At 25.9% G+C, this 16,986-nt stretch overlaps 1 protein-coding gene across 1 annotated transcript in view; it reads right to left on the bottom strand.

Annotated features, from left to right (window-relative positions):
- The window catches only part of LOC145828967 (xaa-Pro aminopeptidase ApepP-like), a 44,189-nt gene that overhangs the window by 25,698 nt on the left and 1,505 nt on the right, over nt 1-16,986 (bottom strand). The window contains exons 5-16 of the mRNA XM_082936712.1: nt 16,484-16,644; nt 15,995-16,076; nt 15,586-15,729; nt 15,056-15,204; nt 14,454-14,540; nt 13,297-13,484; nt 12,505-12,637; nt 11,990-12,164; nt 11,494-11,574; nt 11,163-11,233; nt 9,945-10,040; nt 9,397-9,552 (exon numbers count right to left, since the gene is read on the bottom strand). Coding sequence (XP_082792838.1) covers nt 9,397-9,552; nt 9,945-10,040; nt 11,163-11,233; nt 11,494-11,574; nt 11,990-12,164; nt 12,505-12,637; nt 13,297-13,484; nt 14,454-14,540; nt 15,056-15,204; nt 15,586-15,729; nt 15,995-16,076; nt 16,484-16,644 — 1,523 coding nt within the window. The remainder of the gene's footprint in view (nt 1-9,396; nt 9,553-9,944; nt 10,041-11,162; nt 11,234-11,493; nt 11,575-11,989; nt 12,165-12,504; nt 12,638-13,296; nt 13,485-14,453; nt 14,541-15,055; nt 15,205-15,585; nt 15,730-15,994; nt 16,077-16,483; nt 16,645-16,986) is intronic.

Below are 16,986 nucleotides of genomic sequence, written 5' to 3'. Positions count from 1 at the left end.
CAGGTAAAGTACAATAATCTTTTAAACGAAATTAAACTCTTAAATTTTACAAAATTTTGTACGAACGAATCCTCACTATTACGTTTGAGCATGCTTTAAACCAAATTTAAGTTTGCTGTTTACGTAAAACGACATGCTTTTTTTTTTGTAAATAATTTTGTAAAAGGTTAGACCTTTTACAGTTTAATAAAAAACAAGTAGGACTTTTTATCTTTTATTAATTGTATGATGAACATATACATATTATTCATTTTAGAAACTAATAAATATTGAAGTTTATTCGATTTAATTTTTGATTTACATTTATCGTAGAGCTTCAAACATTTTAATATTTTTTGTAAATTAAAAATACTTATTTCGTCAGAAAAAAACAACAAACAACACATAAAATGTGGAAATTGAAACGGAAGGGTAACTATACAGAACTATAAATTACTACGAATATTTTATCTTTACCATAACTTTCAAAATTTAGAAAAGCAAAAAAAAACAAATACCATTGAAAGTTGAACTATAGTGCTGAGTTTCAATATATTCGTTTCGATTGAAAACAGTGTTTTAGGTTTATTTTTTTAAAATAACTAATATTTCGATGCAACTATTATTATCAAACAGAATATTTAAAAAAATAAATGTGTATAACTTTAACAGGTTTTATTCTATAAAAAAGCAAATCGTTTTAAAGTTGAAATGTTTTATACTTCACAACTTTTTTTTTTAATCGTAATCAGTAGTTTTTGATTAGCTGTTGCTTAATCGTTTGCTTTTTTTAATCAAAACGAACGTAAATTTAAAGAAATTATTTTAAAAGAAAAGCTAATAAAGTAAATTTTAGAAACGGTTGAATTTAAATTAAAAACAGTATAAAAAATATGTAATCTTAAGGTTAATTAATAATTCACATTTTATATTTTACTAAAAAAAGTTTAAACTAAACTTAAGTTGTTCATGCAATTAAAAATAATAACTTAAAAAATAAGTATTACTTAATGTTACAAACAAAAATCGGAATTTTTACTTTGTACCTTTGTAAAATAACTGTAAATAAAAAAAAATAGTGTTTGAATGAGTAATTTTTTCGTTTGTGTGCGTTTACAGTTTATTGTTATTTTAATTTTTTTCTGTAAGTTTTTGATATTTACTAAGCATTTAACTTTGAAACATATATTTTTAATCATTGATGTTTAAACAAATATTTTCCTAGATTAAAATATTTTTGTTAGTCTGCACTATTTTATTAGTATGTGAACTTTAACGAAGGTAAATGCTAGTTTTAAAGTTAAATGTTATTAAAAGTCAAAGAATTTTAGTTCAAAAATATTGTATGTATAATCTCAGTTCTAAAGCAAAACATCAAATGTTAATTAACCTCTAATACATTACTCTTTTATTGTAAAATGATTATTTATTAAATAAAGTTTTTATTTAAAGCGATTTGTTTAAGCTTTGGTTATAAATTTTTAAGTTTAAAACAGGTTTTAGTCAAAGTACAAAGTTACAACAATAAAGTAACTTTAATAAATTAGAGCACAAAGTTAAGGTTTGTTTTAAGTTTATAGTTAATAAAATGTATATCTATTAATTAAAGATAGATATATTTTAACTTATTAGTTACATTCGAGAGATAAAATTTATGTATGAACTAAAATTTGTTTTAAAGTTTTAACACACAGATTTTAGGAGAATATACGATATTTTGTTCTGTATCACAATTTTTACTAATTTAATTTAAAAAATGTTAAAAACTTCTAAACTAAATTTTTATTAAAGTTAAAAAGCTACTTATGTTTAATACTGGCGTGTTTACAAAGGCTTCGATATTATTGATAATTTAAATGTGTTCAAATTAAAAAAAAGTGTTTGTCAATGTTTGTTTAGTTTTAAATTATTTTTTTTTTTTAACTTATGCAAAAAATTTATTAAAATTGCTTTTTAATATCAGGAACATATGCCTACTATAGTTTTTCTAAATATATAAATAACAATCTAGTGAGTTTTTATCAAGATTTTAGTACATTCTCACTGAGACTCTTTAGAAACTTACTGCAGACATTTGAAATAAAACAATAGTTAATTAACTAAAAACAAAAAATTTTATAAAATTGCTTAAGTAATTAACTAGATTGCTATAAAACAACAACCAAAAAAGGCAATTTTTAAGTTTTTAGATTGATGTTAAATATAAAATAATACAATAATAAATATTTTCAATTAAAAAACAAAAAAAAAAAGTTGAAATAAACAAAGACTGTTTTAAGTAAATAAATTAAACCAATGACAATTTTAAATAAACAAAAGAGCGTTATAGTCAATTTTTTTTTTTTTACATAACTGAGATTTATTTAAGGGTATTACGACCGCTTCTGATTTAATCAAATCAATTGAATTGATACAATTGTTAACAACTTTAAACCTCGATAAATCATAGCTTTTTGCACAATCGACGTTGTTAATTAGATGTTCTACTATCGTAGATATTTTTGTAGCATTTATAACAGCTTTTGTCTTATTATTAGTCTTTTCCTTTTTAGAATATATTATACATTTAGGTATGTGTTCATTCACTCTCGTTTTTAGATGCCTAGCTAGATGTTTTCCCAATATAATTTATTTCGCAGATGCAATTAAACTTGTAAATATTACAAATATTATTAAGGTAGGATATTGGGTCTTTGAGATTCAATCTAACAACTGGTTTTGAAACAAATACTACTCAAAGCTTTACTTGGTTATAAGTCAACTGTGTAAGTTTTTACCCTTTCTTCTCAAACAAACGTGATACGTTACCAAAGTATGGTAATTTAAGGGGAAACGTTGAAATCCACCTGCGATCAAAATCCTATTGATCAAAATTCACCCAGTCAAATTCGAGAACCGCTCACCGATCTAGGGTAAGGGTTAGGGGTAACAGTGATAGTCAAAAATTAATAAAAAACAAATAAAAAATTCAAAAAATATATAAAATCAATTAATAAAAAAAGAAAATGTAAAAAAAATGGCTGGATTCTGAACGCAGGTGGATTTTAAACGCGGGCAAATTTTAATTGTATACAAAAACTGCAGGGAATTTATCTGGTCCAAACAATTTGGGGTTCCTACGGTTGTCATCATTATATAACTCTTTTTACCAGATCTAATAAATAACCATTTCCAACCGGAATTTCTTAATCCTTTCTGTTTCAAAATGAAGCAAATAAGAAGAACAAATCATACAAGCAGATGGTATAAGGTTCTTATCAGGTCACTTTTTTTTTGGTTTAACTGTAAAGTCACTTTTGTTTTTATTGAAGTCCGATAGTTTAATTCTTTTATTTTCCATTGTATAAATGCTAGTTAATTTTTACAAACAAAAAACAATTCTTTTATTTATCAATTGTAATAAGAACTAAGTCTGTCCTTTACTACTTTTTGTAATATGTTTTAAGCTTAGCAACAAAACTTTTCATTTTTTTCTAGAGTTACTTTAGTATACTATTAATTTTAGTAGAGTTACTATGAACATTGTTACTTTAATGTTTTATAACATAATTAAACATATAAAAGACTTAAATAGATTATTCGTAATCATAAACTAGGGAGTTGGTCAAATATGCACGAGGTATTTGTGCACTAAGGGACATTTTTGCACAAAGACACTTTTTCACGAAGGGTTGTTTTTACACGAGAGTAAATAACTAAATAAACAAAAAAAATTAAAAAAGGTAAAAAAAACGAAAAACAAACACCGACCGAGCGTAAGGGTTACGGGTAATAGTGATAAAAAAGTATACCTAATAGAAATTATTAGTAAAAAAAAAATTATAACTAGTATAAATGAATGAAAAAAACCAACAAAAAAGTTTAAAAAAATAATACCAACCGAGGGTGATGGATAGGAGTAAAAATGATGTTAAAAACTATGTAGTTTAAGTATAATAATTGTTTTTATTTTTCAACTCGTGCACAAGTGTCTTCGTGCAAACGTGACCCGCCGTGCAAAAAATGATTTGTGCTAAAGTTAGCCCTCAGGCAAAATTGACGCTGTGCAAAAGTGTCTATGTGTAAAAATTTCTCTTCGTGCATATTAGACTCCTACTCCATAAACTAACAGTTTTATAAACAACTTCTATTTTGATATTAACTATGTTAAAGCATGTGTAGGGCTATAAAGTACTTACAAACCAAACTATAAATTACAAAAAATAAATACATATTAACATTTTATCTTTTATAATTAGCTTTTATATATTGTTTTTACTTGAACTTCAACAATTAACTTTAATTTCAAAAAAAATGTTATCAAACATTACAACCTACTATAACAATTGAAACATTTGAAAAACAGATAAATGTTAACAAAACAAAAAAGTTACTAAAATGTCATGCCTATACAAACCCCTATTGTACACATTCCAAAGCATTTTACCCGTGTTTTCTGTCTTAGTTATTGATAAAGATGTCTTTCTTTTATGCTATTAAGAACCTTACTTGAAACTTAAATCATTTAATATGACTTAAAATTGGTCATCACTATTTGTGACTTATTTTAAACTGATACTTTGTCGGATCTACTGTAACTTTGTGGACTAAATTTTGTCAGCTCTACTTTGAATTTTTGGACTGAATTTTTTCAGTTCTTCATTGACTTTTTGGACTAAGCTTTGTTAGTTCACTTTTATTTTTTGACTAAATTTTGTGAGTTCTACTTTGACTTTTTGGACTAAATTTTGTCATATCTGTTTTTACTTTTTAAACTAAACTTTGTCAATTTTATTTTGAATATGTATATTTGAAACTTGTTAGATCTACTTTGATTTTGTAGACTTAAAATTTTCTCACTTCTATGTTGACTTTGTTGACTGAATTTTGTCAGCTCTAATTTGACTTTTTGGACTAGACTTTGTCAATTTTATTTTGACTTTGTAAACTTGAAACTTGTTAGGTCTACTTTGACTTTGTAGACTTAAATTTTCTCACTTCTATGTTGACTTTGTTGACTGAATTTTGTCAGCTCTAATTTGACTTTTTGGACTAGACTTTGTCAATTTTATTTTGACTTTGTAAACTTGAAACTTGTTAGGTCTACTTTGACTTTGTAGACTTGAAATTTTTTCACTTCTATATTGACTTTTTTGACTAAATTTTGTCGGTTCTACTTTGACTTTTTGGACTAAGTTTGAAACAAAACCCTTTGTGACTTATTTGACATAAACTTTGTCACCTACTTTCCGTGATTTAAAAACTTAAATTTAGTTAAAACTATTTGTGTTTATTTTTTGATCTTCCTGTGCTATCTAATCAAATTGACCCTTTAATTCCTGATGGTTTTCTAAAGCCCCTATGTCTTTCTGTTTACACTTTAACCTAAAGGGCTGATATTAAATGTGAGTTTTGCTTTTTAAAAATTAAATGCAAGCTTCATTGTGAAACTTCTCTAACTCTATTGTTAAATAAAATGCACAATGAAATATAATTGACTTAGATATAAAAAATTGATAAATAATACTTAAAAACAAATGGTAATCTACGTGTAAAAATTTTATGGTAAAATACTGTTTAGGTCAGGGTTTCCCAAACTTTTTTTCAAATGGCCTCCTTTGAAGAAATTAAAAAAGCTATGGCTCCTTTGCACGAAGATTACTCAAAAACTACCATAAAAACACCGAAAAGCTTTTTTTCTATTTTCTCTTTAGCAGCAACTCGACAATATCTAGTTTTCGTAAGCTCGATCTGTGGCAAACCTAGTTGTTTTTGTAAGTTTTAAAACTACCATAAAAACAACTAGGTTTGCCACAGATCGAGCTGAGAAAAATTTCCAGACTTCTCATAACATTTTCCTGACTTTTTACTAAAATGCTCTAGATTTTTCCAAAACAAACTCTTAATTTAAGTTCACTTTAAACTATAATCAAACACTTGAAACTATCTAAAGCCTATAATCTTATTTTTATACAAATTAAAACAACAGTTTTTTTGCTAAACTCAATCATCTAACTTCCATTATATCACTTGAACGTTATATGTATGATTGATGTATTTTCAATAAACAGCTTTATCAGCAAAATATAGTTTGACTTAGCAAAAAATTTCTATGATACCTAAAGGTAACGATATCTGATATTAAAAAAATTTATCTAAAACATGAATTATTTATATAAATTGTTTAACTTAGTTTAATAAAATTTAAACCAGGTGTTGTAAAATCCTTAATTTAAAAATATACTTAAGTAACTGTAAGAAAAACATAAAAAAAAACTATATATCTGTTATATAAATATATCCTCTTATCATTTATTTTAAAAGCTTAAGTTATACAACAAAAAATTACAAATAAGTTAAGTTACAATGGAATATACGGTATAATGATACTTCTATAACTTATCATTCAAGTTTAAACAACTTAAAACAATTATACAGAGGTATAGTATACACAGAAAATTGTTATATAAAATACTAAACTTAGTGCATAATTATAACGAACTTAATAATTTACTTAAACAAAAACACTTTAATAAACTTGTGTATTATTCACAGTTTCTATGTAGAAGTTTCCATTTCATATACAGGGTTGCTAAATGTTGTTGTTAAATTTTCTCCGGGTTTAAAATTTTTTTCCAGGTTTTTAGAGTTACACGTTTTAGGGTCTATTTTTAGTTTAAATTTAAGTTTAGGCTAAAACTGTGTTAAATAGCATAACGACATGGAAAAGATATGTTAAAGAGTCTTCTAATGTATTATTAAATATAAAAAAATTTTGATGAGGAAAAAAAAAACTTATTATATGATAGATTTTTTAAATCAAACTGAAATTTAATTTCTTAACACATATCAAAATTGTTAAAAACTCCAGGTTTTAAGGCAACCCTACACAGATAATCAATACCAAAATACATAAAAAATTTTGTAAACTTGAACTGCCAATATCTAACTTTTTCTGAAATCTTGTTAAATTTCCTGACTTTTCCTGACTTTTCCTGACTTTTTTTAAAAAACCTTAATTTTTCCTGACATTTGTCATTTTTTTATACTTTTCTGACCTTGTGGCAACCCTGCAACTAGAACCTTTTTTTTGCACTTCATCAGCAACGTCAGAATATCTGGTGTAAGTTTTAAAACTTCTATCAGTGTAAAACCATAACTAAACTTGTATTTAACTTTAAATGCTGGTATAACATAATACTTTGAATTGAACTACTCTATATAAATCTAGGCATGACAATGAATAGACATGTTTTATATTGTTGAACAATTGTAAACACTAATAAAAATATAAAGAACGTCAAAATTTTGAAATTACTTTAAAGGTGGTCAAAACTTTTACACAAGACTTTATAAAATAGGAATATACTCAGGGTTGCCACTGACTTTAAGCAAATTTTCTCAGGGTTTTAAAAGTTTCTTCCAGGTTTTTAAAACTACTTGTTTTAGGGTCTATTTTCAGCTTAAACTTAAGTTAAACTTAAGTTAAAACTGTGTTAAATAGTATAAAAGCATTGAAAAGATACAGTAAATCTATTCCAAATGTGTCTAAAAACAAAAAAGTTTGATGATGACAAAAATTTTTATCTATACGGTAGATTTTATGTGTCAAATCTAAGTTTTTCTAGTTAACATGTAAAAGTTTTTCAAAATTCCAGATTTTTCTAAGATTTCAAATGATTTTTGATCAAAATGCTAGGTTTTTTTAGGTGAAGTGGCAACCCTGTACTCTAAAAATGTTGAAAACCAAATACAGGGTTGCCACAGATCAAGCTGAGAAAAATTTGTTGACTTTTCCTGACTTTTTAATAAAATTTTCCTGACTTTTCAAAATCAAGTTTATTATTTAAATTTATCCTAAAATACATAACCAAACACTTAAAACTATCTAAAGCTTTCAAAATTAATTTTTATACAGGTTAAAACAACAGTTTTTTGCTGAATTAAATCATGTAACTTCCATTATATCACTTGAGTCATCTGTGTATGATTGATGTTTTTTCAATAAACAGCTCTATCAGCAAAATATAGTCAGACTTAGCATAAAAGTTGTACAATATCCTTAAGGTGATAATATCTAATAACAAATAAAAAGTTAGCTAATATATGTAATACTTAGATAAATTGTTCACTTAGTTTAATAAAATACCACCTAAAGTCCTAAACCATATAATAATCCATAATTCAAAATCAATTAGAAAGAATATACTTAAATTATTGTAAAAGTACGTAAAAAGTTAAACTATGTATCTGTAATGTAACATATTTCCTCTTACCATTTAGCATAAAATTTAAAATAAATGTACTTTAATTTATTTAAAAAACATAAGTCATTCTACAAAAAATTCCAAATATGTTAAATTACAATGGAATATACCTCTCTTATAACTTATTATACAAGTTCAAACTTAAAAAATATATAAAGAGCTATAGTTTACACATAAACTTGTTACATAAAATACTTAACTTAGTGCTTAATAATTTAAACTTAAACTTAATAATTTATTTAAACATCAAAAACTTCAATTCTTAAATTCTGCAAGATAGTCTTTTGTGTATAAGTCACAGTTTCACTATGGAAGTGCCCTTGCCACAGACATGGTTGCCAAATATTGTTGTTAAATTTTCTTAAGGTTTTCAAATTTTCCTCCAGGTCTTTAAAATTACACGTTATACGGTATATTTTCAGTTTAAAATTAAGTTTAAGGTAAATGTTTTAAGGAATTTGGTAAATTTAAACTGCCAGTATATAACTTTTTCTTAATTTTTTTTAAATTTTCTGACTTAAGTAATGAACGTATTTTATTAAGAATATCTTTTAACTTTAATAAATGAAAGTTTATATTTTCCGGTTGTAATTTTTCTAGTTAGACGTTAAAGTAAGTAACAAGCTGTAATATATTAAGTACAAAATTTTAAAAATTTTACTTTGTTCAAATCGTACATAAATTAATGTTCAAGTTATAGTGATAACATATAACTTTATACTACAACGAAGTATTTATACTGGTCGAAATTAATTTTATTGAACTGTAATGATTTAAAAAAGTGACGTATAACATCAATAAATGTTTTATTATGCACTCTGTAAAATATTTAGGTATAATGTATTAGGTTTGTTTAATTATACATTGCGCAAAAAATAGCTTTTGTTGATATTACATTAAAAACAAAACAAAGGTAACACCAAAGTTTAAGAATTTGGTAGAGCTTTATAGTAGAAAGAAGTTTTTAAACACTCAAAGTGCTTTAAAAACGTACAGTTAAACAGTTAAAACTAAATTGCTAATTTAAAAAATAAACTACAAAGTTTAAACTTTCTAAACTTTACATAAACATTTAAGACAAAACAAAAGTAAATTACAATTTAGCTTTTAAAATGTTACTTCATCAAAACAGACAATAAACACAATAAAAAAAAAGTGCAAATATGTTTACACAAGGAAATTCGCTACTACTCGCTGATGAATACCCCACTGCTATTGGTTGAGTTGATTTCACCAGCCAATCGTACAGCTCCTTTTTGCCCTGATCAATGCATTCGTCACCAACCTGTTTCAGAACTTTCTGGTGGTAACTGTTGATGTAATCGATCTGAAGAGAATAGTTTTTCGTTAAATGATGTTAATGTTTTACAATCAAAAGTAATACTTTCGTCATTTATAATAAAAATAATTTAAAAATTTAATTTGTATATCAAATATGAATTAATATTTGAGGTTGTAAGTTAAAAATCATAAAAACTAAAAATAAATAGACAAAAATGAATTGTACTCAACTTATTTAAAAATAAGGAGACAAATATACATACTGTTATATAAAAAATAATGGAAATTGTTATTTCTATTTGATAAGAATAGTTTTATAGCAGATAAAATAAATTTACTCATGCTAAGTATATTATGTTGTTTTGATTTTTTGTTTAAAATATTACAACTTACTTGTATAATGTAAAATAATTTAATATAAAAACTTGACATTATCACCTGTTGGTTTGACAGTAAACTAATTTCAATCAATTTAAATTGAAAAGGAGCCAAAGTTGCAGGTAGAAGCTGGTAATAACTTTCTGAATCTATTTCCTGTAAAATTTCATTAACTTACACTGTTTTTTAAAATATATCTATAAAAAGTGCTAAAAGTGAGTACAGTAGACTACCGCTAAAGTACGCTTTTTTTTTGGTACGCACCCCGCCTTAAGTACACACTTATCCAGAAAGACAAAAAATGTCACTGTGAGTTGCTTGATTTTGAACTAATGAACATCGTAGAGCAAATTTTAATAACTATGTTAACGAAACTAGAAATATAAAAGTTTTAAAAATACAATTTAATCTACATTTTTAACTGTGCCGTTACATGTACAATTTATTTATTGAAATAAAGGATGTTATATTAGAACTTCTAAGAAATTCCAGTTTTTTGCCTAAATTTTCAATCATCAAGTTTCTCCAAGTTATTTTACGTTTCCAGGTAGAATGGTCAACGAGCTGAGTTAGCCTGATACTTTCACAACTTTTAAACTAGGGTGAGTAATTCTGAGTTGTCTAAGTGGCCTGAGATTGTGACAGTCCTGTTATTAAACTAAATACTTATGTAGTAGTTGCAGAAAAGTGAAAAGAATAATGATATTTGAGCTGTAATGCTTTAAAATAAAAAAATCTAGATGACAAAGTTGAAAAAACCTACAAATACAACATAGTTAAGTCATAATTTAATTTAAATGTACACACATTGATGTTTTGAAAATTTTTGGTAAACACAATGTAGTTTGGTACTTTCCCTTTAACAAAACAAAATATGTAGCTAGTTGTAAGATAGAAAACAATCAACTAAATTTCATATTATACTACGTCGTCAAAAAGTACGCACTACCCGTGTTAAGTCCAATTTTTTGATCGGGTTCAATTTGCGTACTTAAGCGGTAGTCTACTGTAATTAAAGTTTTAAAATTATAATAAGTTTTGAGCTTTAACAAAAATCGTCACTATTTTTAAAAAGCTATTACACAACGTTGTAATTATTGTTGAAAATTTTAAATCGATTTTAAAGTATTAAAAACCTACTTTAATTATTTCAATAATATAAATTAAACAATCTTAATAAAAGCATAAAATTCTTTTTTTTTTAATTTTTATAAAGTCTACCTATGAAAATAAAAAAACACTTTTTTGAACTAATATTAGTTTGTATTTTACACTGACCGGTGCCTCGGCTACATAAACGATATTTTCATGTCTCAAACCGAATTTTCCACTCTCATAATATCCTGGTTCTGTTATAAATTAGTAAAAAAATACATTTATATTAATGTTATTATTCTAGTTTATGGCTTACCCTTAAATTTACTTTTAAGGTTTAAACGTTTTTTCAAACGATTGTAATAAAAATGGAATAATTTTAATTACAAAACTTTATATGATAATCAATTAGCTTTTTCTTTGTTACATTTTTTAGTATATATTCTAATTATAAAAGTAAAATTTTATCAAACAATCACATATTTAGAATTTGTGTTTACTAAAATTTACTCACCTAAGCTTACAAACATTCCTTTTTGTAAAGGGACATCCCCATATTTGGAATAACTTCCCCCCACTCCAATTCCTGGAGGGTCTGTACAAAAAAGTTTAAAATTGTAATAAATATTTCTTTACAAATAACAAATTTACGATAACTTATTAAAGCGTTAATAAAACATTACCAAACTTTAAAAACAAAGACTCGTTTGTTGTATTTAAAAACAAGAGTAATGCAGCATGATAAAAAATTATTCTTAAGTATTTTAATTACCATGCTTATTATTGTAATTATAAGTGTTTATACTTTTTAAATTATCTTAATTGTAGCGAGCACAATTAAATCAGTCTTAGATATACTTTGCTATTGATAAGTATTTAAAATTTTTATAAACTTTTTTGTTAAGTAGTTTATATGATACAAAAAACATAATAAACTAGACGTTTATAAAAATTAAACATATGACACATTTTGTAGTGTAAAATAACTAAATACATACTTAATAACTAACACTCGTGGACGCAAAGAAATTGTCCGATTCCGTGGCCTGTGCCGTGACCGAAGTTGAGTCCCTTTTGCCAAATGTTCCTCCGCACCAAAACGTCCATTTTGTTTCCGGTGAATCCCCTCGGAAAAATTAAAGTTTCGGCGTCGATGAGCCCCTGTAGTGCCCGCGTGAACATTTCCTGTGTGGAAATTAGTTGTAAAACAAGTTAAAAAAAATATTTTGAAAATTGCTGCTAGATTTTCAAGTTTAGAAATAATTTAATTTTTAAATGTGGCTTTGTCAACTGATTTGTTTTATTAAAAAACTTATTAAAGCAAAATTCATTGATTTAAATTTACATGTTAAAATAAATTAATAAAACACATTATTTTTTGTTTTAAATGTTTAGTAAAAGTAATTTTTTTAAAGTAGTTTCGTTGGTTCTATCTATTATAATAAAGGTAATATACTAAACCAAAAAATAAAATAGAAACACAAAATTCTATCAAAAATTAATTTAAAGTTTTAACAATTCAAACTTTTTCATATTGCGTTGGTTCACCAAAATGCATAGTTCTTGTAACGTCAGTGGTCCCCTCAAAATACTGACCCCCCGAATCGATCATGTACATTTCAGATGTCGTCAGGTTCCTATTGGTCAGTTCCGACGGTCTGCGTAGGAAGAAACGTGGATTCGTGAGAATATTTTAACAAATCACAAGTGGTACTCTTACTTATTTATAATAATTACTTTTTTTGTGACTAAACTTAGAAGTCATCAGGTTTCTATTCGTCAGTTTCGATGGACTGGAAGGTTTTCTTATACCATGTTACAACTTAGAAGTCAAACGCTTGTTTACTTATTATTACTTTACAGATAACAGTTTTAAGTCAAAAAAACATGCTCATCGTATAGATGCCAGCTTTCTTATAAGATTATAATAACCATACAAACGTGTTTTGTATCACAGGTGAGTTTGGATATGTTGACATAAATTATAAGTAATTATAGAACTTTGGTAGAATTTTGTCGATTTAAAAAAATTATACTTGACAAACAACTTACTTAGTAATTTAAAAATCAAGTTCATCTAAAATCAGTTTTTTATTTAATTTATAACAAATTTCTAAGGAACAATAACAACGAACGTGTAACATATAACGGGTAAGTTTTAAGTTTATAAATGACCAATTAATGTTAATGAGCATTATTTACTCAATTTTTAAAAATTAAACTAATTACATAAATTACTTGGTCACTTTTACAATTGAAAATTGCCAAATCAATACTATTTTTTTCTATAAAAATTCATATTAGAATAACAACAAACGTGTAATGTATGACGGGCGAGTTTGGGCCACTGGCAGATATCGACGTGAAACTGACGCCCCTGTTGCCAGGTTGCTCAGACCTGAACCCCTCCAACACTTCAGATCCAGATATTTCGCTCACTCCTCCCAACTTGACGTTTTCCTCCAAGTACTTCATATACTCGCACAACGCCACTCCGTCCAATACCTATGAGTTGTTTTGTTTAAAAAAAACAGCAAAAAATTAAGAGGCAAAAAAAAAGTTTGATTGCATTGAATGCTTTAATTATTAAATTATGTCCAATGCGTTTTTGTTGTTTTATAAAGAATTAGAAGAAGCAAGTTTATATGAAGTTAACTCCGTCTAATACCTTTGATTTTTTTAATGAAAGTTTAATTATTGTTTTTTAAATACGTTTTGACTGTTAAAGATACAAAAACTTCCCGGTTTTTAAATGGTATGTATATGAAGTTGAAAATAAAAAACTCTATTCAAACAAACATATTATCAAAATTTTCTCGCACAATCCAACTCCGTCCAATATCTCTGATTTTGTAATTGATAAGTTTTTGATTGATAAGTTTCTATTTAAATAAAAGTAAATACATGTCAAAAAAACGTCTAAAATTGAAAATAACGATTTTTTAACTGTAGATACTACCTGGTTTATAACCTAAAGTAAAAAAAATGAAGTCCTTATAAAATAAAGCTACAAACTAGCGAGTTGAAACATGTATTTTTGAATAACATCTGTTACGTCACAATGCGTATCTACTTTATAAGGTAATAAAACTTGATAACTTGATAATGTCACAAGTTTCCGTAGAGTAGCGGTTATCACGTTTGCCTAAAACGCGAAAAATCCCCGGTTCGAGCCCGGGCGGAAACTTTAAGGTTTTTCAGTTGTAAAAGACGAAGAACACCATTTCAAAGATTATGAAGTTTTTACTAAACAAGTAACAAAATACTTGTCTCAATAGTCTTTAAAACATACGATAAATAACGTTTTTAAACAGCAAAAAAATGAAAGCATGACAACTTTGTAAGCTTCAATACTTACCGAAGTTGGTAACAGAGTTTAAAATGACAAGTTATAACTATAAAAATAAACTTTTTTTTATAAATGGAATTTAAGTAATCTAACTAACTATTGTAACGATAAAACTTAAAACAAACATGAGCTCTGAGCATGTTTTTCACTTCAATTTCGTTTTTAACTCCTTTCATCAGAGGTATTAGTGAATCTTCTGAAAACTGCTGGATCTGTAAATTGTAAATAGTTTTTCAGTTTTTATACTTTAAGACAATAAGATTTGATTTTCAACCTAATCACTTATTCTACTATTACAAATTAAAAAAAAAATACTATATTCAATTCAAAAGTGCAATGTAAAGAAAATAGTTGCTAAAATTTTATTTGTGTTACAATAAACAAATGGTTGTTTATTTAACAGTTTAACAATACTTATAAACAAAATGTGTGAAATAAGTTAATTTTTTGGAACTTTTGTAGAATCTTTTAACTAAAAGTTAAATTGCAGAAGTAGGACTAACAATTAATTATTGATGAAGTCTTTAACACAGCAATTTAGTCTTGAAATTAAACAAGTACAAGTACAAAAGTCTAAATAACAAAAAAAAGTTAAGTTGTTTGCTGAGTTTTAAACCAAACAACTTTGGAACTTATTTTCAAATAAAGCTTTATTAAAGTGTGTTTGTACATAGCTTAAACGTTAAAAATTCGTGCGATCAATTTCAAATGTAAAAAACAAACATACAGAAGGGACCGCACTATAAATTCCGTACGAAGTAGATTCTTCAGACATCCAAAACATCAAATCTTTGTTGCTGGAACTCAAATTTTGCAGGTAACTTCTCGCGTTTTCATAGGGTTCGATCGACACACAAGACTGTGATGTTTCACAACCTGAAAGTTATTGATAAAAGTAAGTGCAGCTTAAAATCAAAAGCTTTAATGTTTAGTTTGAATATTTAAACTAGTATTTTCTACAAAAATATCTTCTTTGTTATATAAACGAAACTTATCTGTATAGCATTTTTTATATGAGTACAAAATTTTCATACTAAGGAAATAATCATATTTAATCAAATAAATACGATGTTTATAACAGAAAAAGAAATATAATATAAAACTCAAGTGTGAAATGAAAGCTTAATGAATACTTTTGATTAAATATTACTTATTGCAATAAATAACAAAAAAATATTAAAGTGCTCAGAATTGTTGCACAACAAGTACAAAAAATAATTAGACTACATAGTTTTTAAGCAAAATTAAGTTTTTAACCTGCGAAATTCAATGACGTCATAACGCTGTCAGGTACTTTCCCGAAGTCGATAAAAACACGTGACGCGTCATTTAAGCCAATGAGAGCGTAGGATGTGAAAACAGGGGTGTGGGGAATGTCGTTACCACGCAAGTTGAAAAACCCTAAATAAGTTTGATTAAATTATTATTTATTTAAAAATAAAACATCTATTTCTTGTATTCATGTCGTTGCTACAGAGGTTGTAGAACACTGTTAAGTTTGATTTATTAAAACTTTAATTTCTACGAAAATCTGAATATAAAAAGATATTTTTGTACCTTAAAAATATTTCTTTTCATAAAAATGTTTTAAATTTTTCTGAGCATTTTTATTTTTTAAATAGCATGATTTAGAAATTCTAAGAACTAAAAAAGTTATAAAACTTACAAGCGATGTCGTCCAGTTTTGTAATAAGAAAATAATCACAGTTTTCTTCTTGCATTTTTTCTCTCACTCTTACTAGTTTGTCCTTAAATAAACTTATTCTATTAAAACTTTTAAATATTATTAAAATGTTTTTGAACTTATGATAACTAGCAAAGTAAAAACATTTGGGTGCGGTTAAAAAATAATAATTTATTAAAAATTTACTGAAAAGTATAGGATAAAAAGTAAAAAGGTTGTTTTAAGTGGTTGTTTCAAAAGGTAGTGTTAAACGTAGATTAACTTCATTAGTAATAAACATTAATAATAATAATTGTAGATAGTCATAGTATAATAAAAACTGAATATCACTACACATAAAACGTTTATATTGTAAGTTATGTATTTAGGTAACATATAAAACGTTTATATCGTAAATTGTAAGAATCAAACTTAATTGATAATCAGACTTAAAAACAATTTAACAAACATATTTTTTAAATTACGAAAAACCTCGTAGGTCATTCCAGAATACTCCAGAGGAAAGTTGAAGATCTGATCTTCCGACAGAGGAGGCCGGTCTTCGATCCATATCTGATCTATGAGATCAGGGATGCTTTGGACGAAACTTATCGAATTTCTACTTAGCTCCTCAGTGTACGTTTTCCACGAACCTTTAAAAACGTTTTAGTTATGAACTTAGTCTTATATAAAATTGTAAATAAACATGTTTTAATAAGTTTATTAACATGACTATAAATACAAAAACGATTTTAATTTTCAATAGTTAAATTGTAGAATTGTTTCAGTATAAAAACAGTACTTGTTTGTTTGTATACTTATTTGTTTTTTAGTTGTGTATCTTATTGAATAACTTTGATAAAGATTTTATAAAAGATATTTCAAAAATGTCTCTTTATCACATACAAAATGTAATTCATTCGAACCTGTAACTAGTCTCTTTATGTTTAAATAATAAACTTATTCTTCTAAAATATAAATCTGTATTTAAACTA

The sequence above is a fragment of the Thalia democratica genome, chromosome 2, assembly GCF_965202585.1.
Source record: "Thalia democratica chromosome 2, ktThaDemo2.hap1.1, whole genome shotgun sequence".
NCBI classification, from domain to species: domain Eukaryota; kingdom Metazoa; phylum Chordata; class Thaliacea; order Salpida; family Salpidae; genus Thalia; species Thalia democratica.
This window is presented reverse-complemented; position numbering and strand designations above follow the sequence as displayed.